Source organism: Leishmania infantum, chromosome 26 (assembly GCF_000002875.2).
Source record: "Leishmania infantum JPCM5 genome chromosome 26".
NCBI lineage: Eukaryota > Euglenozoa > Kinetoplastea > Trypanosomatida > Trypanosomatidae > Leishmania > Leishmania infantum.
Genome location: NC_009410.2, coordinates 460,767 through 474,391, shown reverse-complemented (window position 1 = coordinate 474,391; position 13,625 = coordinate 460,767). Strand labels below are relative to the sequence as shown.

Genomic DNA, 13,625 nt, shown 5'->3' with positions numbered 1-13,625 from the left:
ACCGTCTTCAAGAGAAACGTGCATTGGCAGAAAAGAGGCCTCACGAGCGCATGTCGATGGAGAACAGCGAGAGCGATGCGTCTGCGTGTGTGGGATGGGAAGGGCGACAATTTTCGTCCCTCCTCCTTTTCGTTCTTGCCACGTTACGAGCACGTCTTCACCTTCGCGCTACGCCTACATCCCTTTCCCCTCCGTTTCCCTCTCCGCAGAGGCGTAGACATCATTCTGCGCATACGTGCTTGCGCCTGTGCACGCGCGTGCGCACGTATGCGTAGGATGATGCCCTCCTCCCCTCCCCCACAAACACCAACAACAAAGAAAACAAGCAAATAGCAACCGTGGAGGCGTTCTGTGAACAACAAAACATAAGAAAGCAACAAGACACAAACTTGCCGAACGGACACGCACCCTGCCCGATACCTTTGCAAGGAGCTCGAAACAGATGACGGGCTGGCGGCGCGGCTTCCTCCCCCATCCAGCTCCTGTTGGAGATGGTGGCGGTAGTCAGGATGGTGATGTGTGGTAAGAAGAAACGCGAGAGAATACACGGGCGGCACGTGCGAGATCTCTCACGCGACGTGATGAGGAGGGGGAGAACGTCCGATGCGCGCCTTCCTCCATATCGCACATTACAGCAACAGCGACACCGTATGTTAAGAGAACAGCATCAGCGGGCCGCGTCCCAACGACGTCATCCGCTGAAAGATGGTTAGATACTGACCGTACGCCGACGCAGCAGTCAGCGTACCTAAGCATAATACGACCACCGTGCTCACTGCAGCCAGCTGTGCTGTTGTCATGGATTCAAGCCTCTTGAGAAATTCAGGGCCTTCAGAAAAGCGGCGCATCGCGTCGTACTGCGCGCGCTTCTCAGAGTCCAGAAGCGTGTCGTAGGCCTCGTTGATGGCCGACATCTGCTGTCGCGCCTGCTCCTGCGCCACCGGGTCCTTGCCGACACGGTCGGGGTGATTGAGCAGCGCCTTCGCCCGGTACGCCTTTTTGATGTCTGCCACTTTCGATTGCATTGTCACGCCAAGCACCTCGTAGTAGTTGGTGCCCTCGCGCTCACAGATTCCGCCGTGGCCTGCATCCCGAGCGCCTCCTCCTACACCGGCACCGCCAGGACCGTTCGCCGCACGCCTGGAGGCGCTGCCGAGGGGGACAGACGTGAAGGCGAACGCGGCGTGAGCTGCAGCGGCCTGAGCCCGCGCAGCCTCCTCGGCTTCTTCTTCGACTCGCTTGTCCTCCAACTCGTCCTCGACGGTGCGGGGGTGGCGGCGCTCGAGGGCGTCTCGAACAGCGCGCCCCGCGATGAGGCTCACATGCTGAATGCCGGGCGACAGCAGCAGCAGCGTCACGCGTTCTCCCCAGAAAATGCCGCCGCCGGTGGGCTCGCGCGAGAGCTTCTGCCCAAGCAAGACGCCTAATGCGCGAGCCGCGTACACCAAAGTCGTTTGCACCGACACCGCCGCCAGGTCAGCGAAGTAGGGCTTCAGAATTCGCCAGCGCGAGGTTCGCTTTGCGCGCTCTTGGCAAAAGTACGAGCCCCAGATGATCTGCTCCGTCACGAGGAGCGTCACGTCCGCGATGAAGCCGCTGACGAAGATGGTGTAGAGAGGGCGTGATTGGTAGCAGTGGAGGTAGTAGCGCAGCGCCTCCTGGCAGGGCTCCGGCATCCCATCAAACGGCTTCACCCGCGAGGGCCGCGGCGGGTTGCGGTAGAAGGCCACGTCAACGTCCACCAAGCCCGACTGTGAGAAAGGCCGCGGTGTCGCGCTGGAGGCGGAGCCGCCTCTTGTCAAACTGTTCGCGGTGACGCATGAGGTGCCGCTGCTGCCGCTACTCGCACTGAAACCCCCTCTGGACTGTCGCAGGAAGCTTGGATAGAGGAGCCCCCCCACGAAGCGAAGTAGCCGCGTGCACCACAGACGACCGTAGCGGTAGTCGCGCACAATGGGGTACACGTATTGAAACACAAGCGCGTCCTGGCACAGCCTCGACTCGCTGTACATGCACAACACTGACACCCCGCACTCCAGAAGCCGGAAGAACAGCCTTTCGCTGATGAGCCGGCTGTAGAAGCTCAGGAGCGTGGAAGGACTGAAGCCGCTTCGAAAGAAGGAAAACCATCCGTTGACGTCGCTCAGTGCCTCGGCAATGTCCATCTGGAACAGCGAGCTGCGGAGGTAGTCGGTGAACAGCAGTCCTGCCAGCTCCACCCCGTGCATAGGAGCCGCGAAGAGCACAACGCGATGATTCAGCATGACTATGTGCGTGGGTTACCTGTGAATCTTCTGCGACGGAAAACTGAAAATGATCGACGCGGGGGTCAAGGTTGGCGAAGAGGGTGTCCTCACACACAGGGAGGCACAAGGAGTGGCTTGGCAACGATCCAACGAGCAGCCCGAGAGGGACCCCGCACACACACCTGAAAGCGGGACAGCAGGCAAGCGATCCTGCGTTGGGGGAAAGACCGACAGAAGGAAGGAGGACGAAGGTGACAAGAATAACACCCCAGCTTGCACACCGACAGAGCGTGCGGGACTGAGACAAAGACGTGCTTGCTTGCGCGCACGCGTGTGTGTGTGTGTGATTAACGCCGACACCCAACCAACATTCTCGCGCCCTCGAATGCTCCACCGGATGCGCGACTACGCACACGGGCACGGGCACGGGCACGGGCACAGGCACAGGCAGGCTGTTAGCGCCCTGTGACCGTGCGCGACGTGCCTTGTTTTGCTTCCTCTCGCTTTTGGTTTCGGTTTCTCCCTTTCTCAGGCTTGGGGCGAATGCTTGGGGATGGGGGCGGCTGTGGGGATCGCGTGTACGAGCACGTGTGCGCGAGCGCACATGCTTGCGCTGTTGAGGGTAAGGGAGAGAAAGAGAGACAAGGCGCAAGAGCAGGGGAGGGTGGAGTCGAGGGGAGGAGGAGGAGGCGCATGCGGGGGGGGGGGGAGAAAACAGCGCAGCAACACAAACAGAGCAGAACAAAAAAGAAAAAGCGGTCAGGTGGTTGGCGGACTCACAGAGAGGTGTCTCTGTGTGAAAAGTGAGCGGAGCGGCGCACCATACACACGCGCTGATGCGAAGCGCTGTGGGGTTCCGCGTTGCAGCGTGCCTTGTCTTCCACACGAGGAGGGCGAGAGGACAGGCGAGGGGAGCAGAATTCCTCACCATGACGAGCTATGTGACTTCGCAGTGGAGGAGAGGTAGACACAAAGTGAAGGAGAGAAGGAGTATACAAAGAGAGAAGGAGAAGAATGCAGTTCGAGCCTCTGCTGGGGTGAAACGGAGGTGTCGGGGTCGGGGATGGGGGTGGGGGTCTAATGAGCAGGGGTTCACACACAAACACACAAAGAAAAAAGAGAAGTCTGTTGATCTTCTCTCTGCTTCGTCTTCTTGCCATCCGCTCTTCGACGAACGCCGCATCATTCAATGGCATGTGCACACACGCACGCACGGACGCACACACAGGAGGAGGCAACATCAAGAGAAGAGCAGGTGTGTCCGGGTGTTCGCGCGGCGTGCGTGCATACCGATTCGTCTCTCCACGCTTTGCCGTCGAGCCGCTTGCACCTAATCAAAGGCGCCAGCCGGCAAGAACAATATCTAAACGTGTACACATAAACACATACACACACACACATGTATACATATATATATATATATGTATACATATACCTACATATGTACAGGCAGACGAGCAGGGGCACCATTTTCAGAAACGCAGGCGACGCGTACACTGAGCATACATGTGATATCGTAGTCGTTTTCTGAGACGCTTCTCACTATTCGTTCCTCGTGATTTCTCCGTTGCGCTCAGAGCTGGGTCAGCTCCCCCCAGCTCCACACATTCACGCTGGAGTCCGACCCAGCCGTCACCATGACAGACTTGCCAGCGTGATAGCGCACACGAAAGACAGTCGTTGTGTGCGCCTTGGCCTGCCACTGCACGCTCCAGTTGGTGGTGTCCGCCAGGCTCACAAAGGAGTCCTTGCTGCACGACAGCACCCCTCGCCCCTGCGGCGTGTACTTGATGCTGTGCACCGCGCGGCTGTGGCTGCGCAACATCTTAACGGCCGTGGTGCTGACGCGAGGGTCAAAGATGCGCGTGGTGCAGTCCATGCCGCACGCCGCGAAGGTTATGTTAGCAGGATTCCAGTCCACGTCCCAGATGGTGCGATCGGGCCCCGTGAACACCGCCGCGACGGAGTTTCCTCGGCGGAAGTCGTGCAAGCAGACTTTGCAGTCCTCGCCAGCGGTCAGGGCAACGTTGGGGTCCGTTGGGTGAGGCCTAAGAGCAAAGATGTGGGACTTGTGGGGCACCGTGCTGCGCACGCAGACCCCCGTCGCGATGTCCCACACCTTCACATGGCAGTCCATGCTCGCCGTCGCGGCCTGCGCGTCGCCGACCAGCACCCCAGCGCCGTACACCTTGTGCGTATGCCCCTCCAGGCGATAGACCTCGCTCGGATTGCCGATGGCGTACAGGCGCGCGGTGCAGTCGTCCAGCCCAGCCACCATCCACTTGGCCGTGCAAGAGTAATTCGCCGTCAACACCGAGTTCTTGGACGTGGTTCCAGGCACCTCGTAGCGCGTGATGACAGTGCTGGTTTCAATGCTCCACTCCAGCAGCTGCCGGTCACGCCCGCTAGAGAGCACCAGCGCACCCCCAGCAGGATCGACGACGGCACGTGCTTCCGGGCAAAGTTGCTGCACGTCCGGAGTGCATTCCATCGTGTAGATGGGCGAGCTGTGCGGCACAACTGTCCGAATGAGATGTGGCAGATGACCAGCTTCGAGCTCGGCGGCTACGGCAGCACCATCAGCACCAGCACCGATGACGTCGCCAGCACCCTCGGCGATCTGCTGCGGCTGTCCATTGTCGTTGTCTTCCTCTTCATCCATGAAAGGGTCCACCATTTTCAGCAGCGCCTCTTGCACCTTCACCTCACCGGTGTTGGGGTCAGTATAGGTGACTACCGGCACCCGCTTCACCTCCCGGGTGCGCTGCTGCTGCTGCGCGGGGTACGTGCTGGCGGCTCCAGCCGACGCCGCCGGCAGCTGCTGCATTGTATGAAGGTCCACGGTGTAGCTGCGCTTCTTCATGACGACCGTGCACGTGCCGCGCATGTTCAAGAAGGCGTCCTCCAGACGGTCTGCCGACTCCTTCGCGTACGGCTCCCACGTGCCTGGCCGCTCTAGGTCCTCGACGAACCACCCGAACACCGTCCCCTCTTTCTTCGTCTCCGGCGGCGGAGGGGGGATGCTGTGCCCAGTGATCAGCGCACCTTCCATCACTCGCCCCACTTCCTGTGACAGCGTCTCACCTGGCTTAAGAAGGCGAGCAATGACACGGAGCGTGTCGCCTTTCATGTACGAGATGGCAGCCCCGGGTTTGGTTCCAGCTGCTGCTGCGGCGCCGCTAGTGCCTGCAGCCCTAGGTGCGCTCGCTCGGCGACGTGGATTCGCTCTCGCAGTGGTGGCAGCCGCCCTCGAGCTGCCGCCTGTCGTGAGTGACAACGCCACTCCGCGGGACTGCGGTGAGACGCCACCTGCGCCCATCTCTGGCGTATGTGCGCGTATAAGGGGAGGCGAAGGGGCAGGGGGGGCAACGAGAGGGAGAGCGAGGGATACAAAGCGAAGGAAAAACAGGCGAAGGTGAAGAAGGCGGCAGGACGGCGGCGACGACGACGCTTCGCAGGAGCACAGCGAATGGGGGCGCAAGAAGGGAGGCGAGGGGAGGGAATAGACGCAGGAAGTTGCCGGTGCGGATGAACGCCCTTGAGAAGATACACGCAGAGAAGGACTAGTGGATGAGTGCCGCGACTAAGCGCGACGCTGCGGAGAGGAAGAGGGGGAAGGGAGGAAGAGATGGGAAGGGGAGGGGGTGATGACTTGGCCTGAGGAGTAACAAAAGAAAACGCAAACAAAGCAGCAGCAGCAGTATGCTTTCTGAGGAGGCGCTTCCTCACCCCCCCGCCTCGTGCTTCTTCTGCTTCTTCTGCCGCCTTCGGCTTTTGGCCACGGACTTGCTGGTAGCGCAGGTGCACCGCCACCCACGACAGCGAGCTCAAGCGGTGAGGCACGAGGGACCAAAAAAAAAGAAGGGGGAAGGGGGGAGGAGGGAGGATGCGAGGCGACGGCACACAAATGAAGAAGCGGTGAAACTATGAAAATACTTTGGCGCTAGGGAGCGCACTCTCGCGTGGCAACACTCTCAGAGTGAAGCGTTCCGCGCAGAGAGCGGACTGGACAGCGGAGGGAGGGGGATGGGCGAGGGGTAGAGAGGAGAGCAAGAGGGGTTGGTGATGGAAAGAGAGGACGAGGGCCACTTGCACAAGGATACTTGGAGTAGGGTGAGAAGCGGACGAAGCCGTCTAGAGGACGAGAGAGGCGCCCATGCACAATATACACAGATAGAAATGCACGCAGAGAGAGAGAGGTGCCCCAAAGGCCATGCGTCGAAGTTGATTAGGCGATGCTGGAAACGGGAGGAGCAGTGAGGGAGAGGGAGGAAGCAAGCACGCTTTCTAGAGAAAGTGAGGTGAGAGGCTGCATTGGCAGCCGAAGAGGGGGGACAGGAGTGGTAGAAATCGAGAGAGGGTAAGACAGGAGGGCCGAGAGAGCGGCCGGGGAATGGATAACAGAGTTGTCCACAGAGCAGTCATGCATGTATGTACGTCAGCCGCGAAGTCAATGTGGCGGGAGGCGCACGTGAGAGCTGCTTCGCACGCATTGACTTGTGCGCGCGTACCAGGCAAAGAACTGCGAGCGTGATGTTGATGGCGAGAGGCGTGCGCTTCCTCCAGAGAAAGCCTCCTGCATCTCGGGAGGTGTGGGCACATTCCACCTGCGCCTCTTCTTCTTTCGGAGGATATACTTACGGCATTCTTTTCCGTGTGCGACGTCCCATTCAGCGCAACCGCCAAAGCAAGCAAGCATACACCATTACAGAGCGACATAGACGGATACGGGCAGCCAAGAACAGCATGCCAGGGAAAGAGGCACGCAGACGCACCCATATACACACGCACCCACTCGCATATGCAGCAGCCTTCTCTTTCTCCGCCCCTTCACACGCCTTCGCTCGCTCTCGCTCTCTATCTCTCTGTGCGTCGAGCGACACAAAGTGGCCACCTTGACCCATCACATCAGCACCAGGCGCACAACAGCGTGACCGCGCGCCCTCCGCGCACATTGAATCAGCGGACACAAACCTGCACGACATCGGGCACAGCACACTCGCTCGTGCACGCATGCGCGTGCGTCCGCAAAGGTGGTTGTTGGCACTGCGCTGCCCTTTTTCTCTCTCACAGACCACCAGTGGGCACTGAGTCACTGGTAGACATGTGCGCGTGTGTGTTTGTGTGTGTATGCGTGACGTTGCCAGCGCTGGCGATGGCTCATGGAGAAAACGAGCGACAGAGGGTTGCCTTGCGCCAAGCGCCGGCGGAGACACAACAAAAAGCGAACACAGAGTAGCCACGGAGAGCGAGATCGAGCGAGTGTGCCGAGGGACCACAACGGTGAGTAGGCAACCACACAAGGCGCCTTTTTGCGAGATGCAAGAAGAGCAAAAAAAAGTCGCATACAGACCTCACTCCTCTATGATCCCGCTCCGCACCCTCCACGTCGGTGTGCCCGGCAGGATGGAGATGTGCCCCTTCGGTACACGCCCTCCTCTCTCCGTCGTTTCTGACAGCTCTTTCTGATTTCTGTGTTACTCGTGACGGTAGCCCAGCTGCGCCCACTCATCCTCCAGCCCGGCCGATTGGTAGAGATGCTCTAACGCCGGTACACAGGACTTGCGTATCCACGCCACCCAGTGCGACACCGGCAGGCCATCTGCCTCCATAGCGCTATCCGCCAGGTTTGCTCCAGGGCCACCATCAGCCGACAGCGCGTGCGGCGTTTTCGTGCCACCACCCCGGCTCTCCTGATCATGGTTCGCATCTGCACCACCGCCACTGGGCACCGCGCGGTGCGGCCTGCGCTCCGCCACGTGCAGCGAGCAGATCATGTACTGCAGCACCTCACCTGCGAGTTTGGCTTGTGCCGCGGCGGCAGGAGTACCATCGCTGCCCTCGCTGCCATCCTTGGCACTCGCAGGCCCGTCCCACAGCTCCGTAAAAACTGGTCTGGGAAAGCCACAGTGACGCAGTGTGATGAGGCACGACTCGAGGTTGAGAGCGGGGCGATAGCGACGGAAGACCCTAGGCACCATAGGCTTCTGCGAGTCTGCCCTGACTGTGGACGCTGCCGCCTGGCCCTCCGCCGTGCTGATCCCCTCCGCCTCGCTGTCGCCCATGCTTGTGGAGTCATCCTCGTCCCCGCCATCGACCTCATCACCAGCACTGACGAGCCCCCGGCGCTCCGCCAGCACAGCCTTGCGCACCTCCTGCTGCCACTCGCGCTCGCGCCGCGCGACTGCCGCAAATACCTGCCGCACTTGCGTTGACTCGCTCCACTGGTCGAGAAGCTGCATGTAGAGGTTGACCGTCCCGCGGCGCCACTGCGTCTTATCGTAGTGCGGGTAGCACAGCCTCTGCAACACGGCCGGCGTACTACAATGAGGACAAAAACCTGCCCGTGCGCTGTGCTGTGTCGCGACGCCGTTGTCGACAGCGGCGCTGCAAACGTTGGCGGAGATAAGCTGGCCTCGCACTGCAGCATCGAGCAACGTTGCCCAAACCAGCTGCAGCGGCCGGCGCAACAACGCATCGAGGCGATGCCGCCGATGTTCCTCCCGCAGCGGACTCCCGCGACAGGCGAGGGCAGCTTGGGAGTGGCGCCGGAGTTCCATGACCAACCGAATCGACAATGCCAGCGTCGACATCTCGTCGGTATCGCTTCCTAGTGCACCGCCCAAAGACGCTGTTCCAAACCCCTGCTTCTGTTGCTGATGAGCATCATCGTGGAGAAGCGCGCGCAGCATCCACGCACACCACGGCAGTGGCGCCGGTGGAGCACTCGACGGCACGACACACACATCTTGATTGTGGACGTGAGCGACTGAAGAGGGCTCGCGACTGCCCGACATGAGCAATGGGCTTGACCGGCACAGCACAGCCACGACGGCGTCGCGCGTAAAGTCCCACTGCCGGCGGCCGGCTTCCGCTCTTGGCCCTGAGACTGGCGCCGACGCCGACGCCGACGACGATGACGGGCTTAGATACGTGGCCATCAGCCACCGCACACCGGCAGCTGCTGCCAGAGCTGACGCACTGGATGCGGGCCCGCTCTGATCACGGGACGTGCGATCCGCGCTGACGAGGGATCGCGGTGGTCCGCTGCTCACCGCCTGCTGCTGCTGGTGCGGTGACGGCACACCGAGTTGGCGTGCTGTAGGCGAGCCAGCTAGCACAAAACTATCAATGGCCTGCAGCTCGACTTCAAGGCAACGCTCTGACATAGGAGGCATGCAGATGGTCGCGAGGAAGGCCACGTAAAGAACCAGCGCGTCATTCTGCAGTTGATGGTGCTGCTGCGAAGCAGCCGCAGCCGTGCCAGTTGGCGCCGTCGCTGAGCCTCTCATAATAGTCTCGAAGGCCTCGCGCGCCACGGCCGCGAGAGCGGAGTGTGTCGGCGAAGGTGACACCGCCGGCGCGTCTTGCGGCGAGCCTGTGCCATGCGCCGTCTCCCACAGGAAAGAGAGCAGTGAAAAGTTGCCAGACGGACCAACGCCGCTCAGCGTTGATGATTGCTTGTGGAATCGCGCTGCGTGGCGCGCGGCTTCCAGCACCAGCAAGGCCGTTGTAGGGCGCAGAGAAGGCTTGCGCTGCCGCGAGCGTCTGCCTTTCACGCCGCCCGTTGATTCCGTTGTCTTCGCGGCCGAACCCGCCGCCGCAGCCGCCTGGTCTTGTGGGAGATGTACCAGGAGAACCTCCAGCACCCTGTGAAGCAGGTAGCGCATGCGATGCGTCGGCGCCGCGTATGCTGCATCCGAGTCCTTGGTGGGCATCAGCGCTTTACAATCATCGTCGTTGCCATGGGTGCCGCTGCTTCCCTTGCGCGTTGCCGTGTGCGACACGGCGGCCGTCTGTGCGTGGTGAAGCTCACGCAGGAGATACGTGGCGTAGTGATGATGGATCCCTTTAGGGCTGAAAGGGGAGCGGTGGCGCGGCAGATGAGCTCGAGCCGAGGAAGGCGAGCCTGACATCAGCGGCGAAGAGGGTTGTAGCTGATGCGCTGATGTTGACACTGCAACGGTGTTAGCTACATCTGCTGCTGCTGCTACGTCGCTTTCCGGCTTCTGCCCTCGATGCAGCTCCCTCCATGCGCTGTAGACGCCTTCGCACACCTCCAACGGTGCCGCGGCTAGCGATTCAGCAGCATCGGTCGCGGATCGGCTACTACGCAGACACAGAAACAGAAGCCACTCCGTGACCGCTGCAGTAACGCACGAGGCGGTCTGCACGAGCTCAAGCCCTCGCCGCCAGGCTGGTACATCGTTATGCGAGGGGGCTAAGATGCTGTCGCCCGGACTGCCGCTGCCGCACATGTCAGCGTCGCTTACGAGAGCCGCCAAGGCACCGGCCGACTTTGCCAACACCGGCACATCTGTCCCTGTGGCACGGCTATCGACAACCCCCTTGCTGCTGTCGCTTTTTGGGGTTCCTCGGTCCTGCTTAGCGAGCATCTGCAGCTGTGTCAGAAGCAAACTTTCCGGCGTGTGATCAGTCGAGCCCGACGTGTTGACGGTGGAGGAGGATGAGGGGCACACATTTGATGGCCCAGGTGGCGCGGCTAGAAGACTAGCACTGAGCTGGTTATCCGTAATCGCCGCCACGGTGGCGGCATTGTGTGATCGCAGTGCTGATGCAGGAGCCGCATCGTGCATGTGGCGTCGTTGCTGCCACTGCGCGATCAAGGGAGAGGGGGAGAACGAGATCAGCCTTGCCCTTGACGCACCCGGTGGTGGGTTGCTGCCCATACCACAAACTACGCCGGAAGTTCGAGCAGACGGCACCGAGCTTATGCGACACCGCAGCATATCGCCGCTACCGCCAGCAGCAGTCCTGCAGCCGTAGCTTCGATGGTAACAGCTCACATACAGCGACGGTGGCAACCGCTTCATTGTGGCCGGACTGTGAGTGACGCTACATGGTGGTGGTGGTGGTGGGGAGTAAAGCCCACGAGAAGAGCAACGATGGAGACGAGAGGGGTGAGAGAAAGGTGAGGCATCGACAGAAATGTTCTCTGCGAGAGGAGCTGCTACACTGTTCTCCCCACATCCTGCAGAAGATTACCAGTGCCTCAGCTACAAAACCGAGCATCGCACCGGCAGCAGCGCGAACACAAGTACCACGTACATGTGTGCATGTGCCCGATCCCACTGAGCTGCGTCTCTGTTCTGCTTCGTCCACCGAACGCCGGCACACCATTGCACACGGTGCGACCTGGAGCGACTCAGCAGCACCGAGAACGCATAGCAAGAACGAGATGGATAGATAGGTGCGATATAGGAGAAAGCTAGAGGATCAGACAGACAGAAGCAAACATCTTCATGGGCACCTCCCCCATCTACCGAACTCCGCCTGTTTCCTTCCTCACCTCTGCTGCTGCTGCGTGCATGTGTTATCTTGATCTCTAGTTTCAAGTCCTTCGTTGTACGTGCAACCACGCACACACACACACACTCTCTATGAAGGGCATTCAAAACAAAACGATTAGACGATTCTTTAGATACGCATGTGAAGGTGCTTGTGTGCCATGCATGCCACACAACACTCTCGCACATCCACATCCACATTCAATCAACCGACCGGCCGTCCGACCCAACCGCCATAGCAACATAAAAGGCACACGAAAAAACGAAAAAAAAAACGAAGTAGGTGATCACAGCGAGACATGCACGCACACACACAAACACAAACGCAGAAACGCAACGTGAAGGCGACCGCTGACGAAAAGTGTTCAAGGAGTGTGTGTGTGTGTGTGAAGGAGGAGGTATTGTGGGGGAGGGGGTGCTGCAGCGGCGAGAGAGGTGAACCGCTTGACAGATGTGGATGTGCACTCGCAAACACATCTAGATGCGGAGTAAAGTCGGCGGTGTTGGCAGAAGTGCTCTCTACCCTTAACATTGGCGACGCCGCAAGTATAAGCCCAGACGTATGCGCGGGCGCATTCAGGCATCCAGCTCACTCCCATTTCTCCGCGCAGCCTCTCCCTCGGCCTTTCTCTACCGCATCGCCCCTTCTATCCAACCTGGAGACCTGTGTGAGAGTAACAGACAGTGGTTCTTTTTGCTCTTGCCAAGGCAAAAAGATCGGCAAGAGAAAGGGATACAAGTCGGAACCACAGCGCGGAGCTCCTTGAATCCTTACGGCGCGCCGTCACCGCGTTGTGATTCACTTCTTTGCCTCTTCCTCACTTTTCTTACGGCGCTCCACCACGTCGTAGTTGTACAGCCGCGACGTGTTCACCTCCAAGATCGTCTGCTGCTCCTGCAGCCACGCCAGGTCTTCCTGCGTCGCCGCGAGGTTCTCGGTGGCGCTCTTCAGGTTGCGCTCCAGCAGCTGCGTGGCTTCTTCGAACGTGTACTCGACCATCACGTTCGCGCCGAGCCAGAGGTGCACCGTCTTCTGCGGCAGAACCTTAGCCTGGCAGAAGACACTCTCCGTTAGTCCGTAGTTCGTCGTGAAGCCCTTGCCGCCGTTCTCTGCCACTAGCGACTTCTTCAGATACTCCAGGGTCTGCAGCGTCTTCTTGATGTCCGGAATCTTCGCCTCGAGGTTGGCTGTCGTGCGGATCAGCCGGTGCTCCGCGAGCTTGTACTTGCTGTACTGTTCACTGAAGCGCTTCAGCAGCGTCTCGGCACTGTCGCCGCTCGACTTGACCAGCTCCGCCACGTTCTCGACGAAGGCGACCTTCGGAATGCCACGCGGGCTCACGTAGTCATCCTTGAAGGTGTACTTCTCCAAAATAGCGTTCATGGTTCGGGTAGGTAAGGGATACCAAATCAGCAACAGCAACCAAAACGAAAAAAAAAAACACAGTGAATCGGGCAACGATGATGGCGATGCTGGTGACTTGAATGATGGCGCGACAGGTACAGCGCACGCGGGGGTGCGGTAGGGAAGAGAATGCCGACCGACCGACCGACACACACACACACACACACACGCATGCGCACAGGCGCGAGTCGGACGCAAAACGACAAAAGAAGACGGAAGTTGGAGGACGGAGGCTAGGAAGAGGAAGAGGCGGTGGGGCACGGCGCATGGAGAGAGCAGGTGAGGTGAGGGGGAGGGGGCGGAGGCGATATCGAGCGGCGCGCGCTCAGCAGGAGGCGGATGAGCGACAGAGTCCTCACGCTCCCACCCTTCTATCTCTCGCGCGCGCACACACGTGCCGAGCAACGGAGAGGGGATGGGTGTGTGTGTAGTTAGGAGGCCTCACACGAGACAGCGTCGTCCGGGAAGACCGACAGGAGAGGGAAGGGATTGCGACTACGCTCGTTTCTCGGCTGTCATGATTCATGCTTAAACAGCTGCGGTGCAGCTGCCTGCTCGCGCGTTCATGGAAAGAGACCCCACCCACCGACACACCCGGAAAGGGTAAAAGAGGAGGGAGGGGAGGGGAGCGACCCACATACACAGAGGGAGAAAGAACGGGCACGC

At 60.1% G+C, this 13,625-nt stretch overlaps 4 protein-coding genes across 4 annotated transcripts; all 4 read right to left on the bottom strand.

Moving 5' to 3' along the window:
• Nucleotides 1-653: 653 nt before the first annotated feature.
• On the bottom strand, nucleotides 654-2,264 carry LINJ_26_1390 (conserved hypothetical protein; the record flags this gene model as incomplete). The annotated part of the gene is made up of 1 exon (XM_001470444.1): nucleotides 654-2,264. The coding sequence occupies one exon, from the start codon at nucleotides 2,262-2,264 to the stop codon at nucleotides 654-656; it is 1,611 nt and encodes a 536-aa protein (XP_001470481.1).
• A 1,555-nt stretch (nucleotides 2,265-3,819) lies between these two features.
• LINJ_26_1380 (conserved hypothetical protein) lies at nucleotides 3,820-5,565 on the bottom strand (the record flags this gene model as incomplete). The annotated part of the gene is made up of 1 exon (XM_001470443.1): nucleotides 3,820-5,565. The coding sequence occupies one exon, from the start codon at nucleotides 5,563-5,565 to the stop codon at nucleotides 3,820-3,822; it is 1,746 nt and encodes a 581-aa protein (XP_001470480.1).
• A 2,158-nt stretch (nucleotides 5,566-7,723) lies between these two features.
• On the bottom strand, nucleotides 7,724-11,080 carry LINJ_26_1370 (conserved hypothetical protein; the record flags this gene model as incomplete). The annotated part of the gene is made up of 1 exon (XM_001470442.1): nucleotides 7,724-11,080. The coding sequence occupies one exon, from the start codon at nucleotides 11,078-11,080 to the stop codon at nucleotides 7,724-7,726; it is 3,357 nt and encodes a 1,118-aa protein (XP_001470479.1).
• Nucleotides 11,081-12,353: 1,273 nt separating this feature from the next.
• On the bottom strand, nucleotides 12,354-12,938 carry LINJ_26_1360 (prefoldin-like protein; the record flags this gene model as incomplete). Its single annotated transcript, XM_001470441.1, has 1 exon — nucleotides 12,354-12,938. One exon carries the CDS (start codon nucleotides 12,936-12,938, stop codon nucleotides 12,354-12,356), a length of 585 nt encoding a protein of 194 aa, XP_001470478.1.
• Between the last annotated feature and the right edge of the window lie 687 nt (nucleotides 12,939-13,625).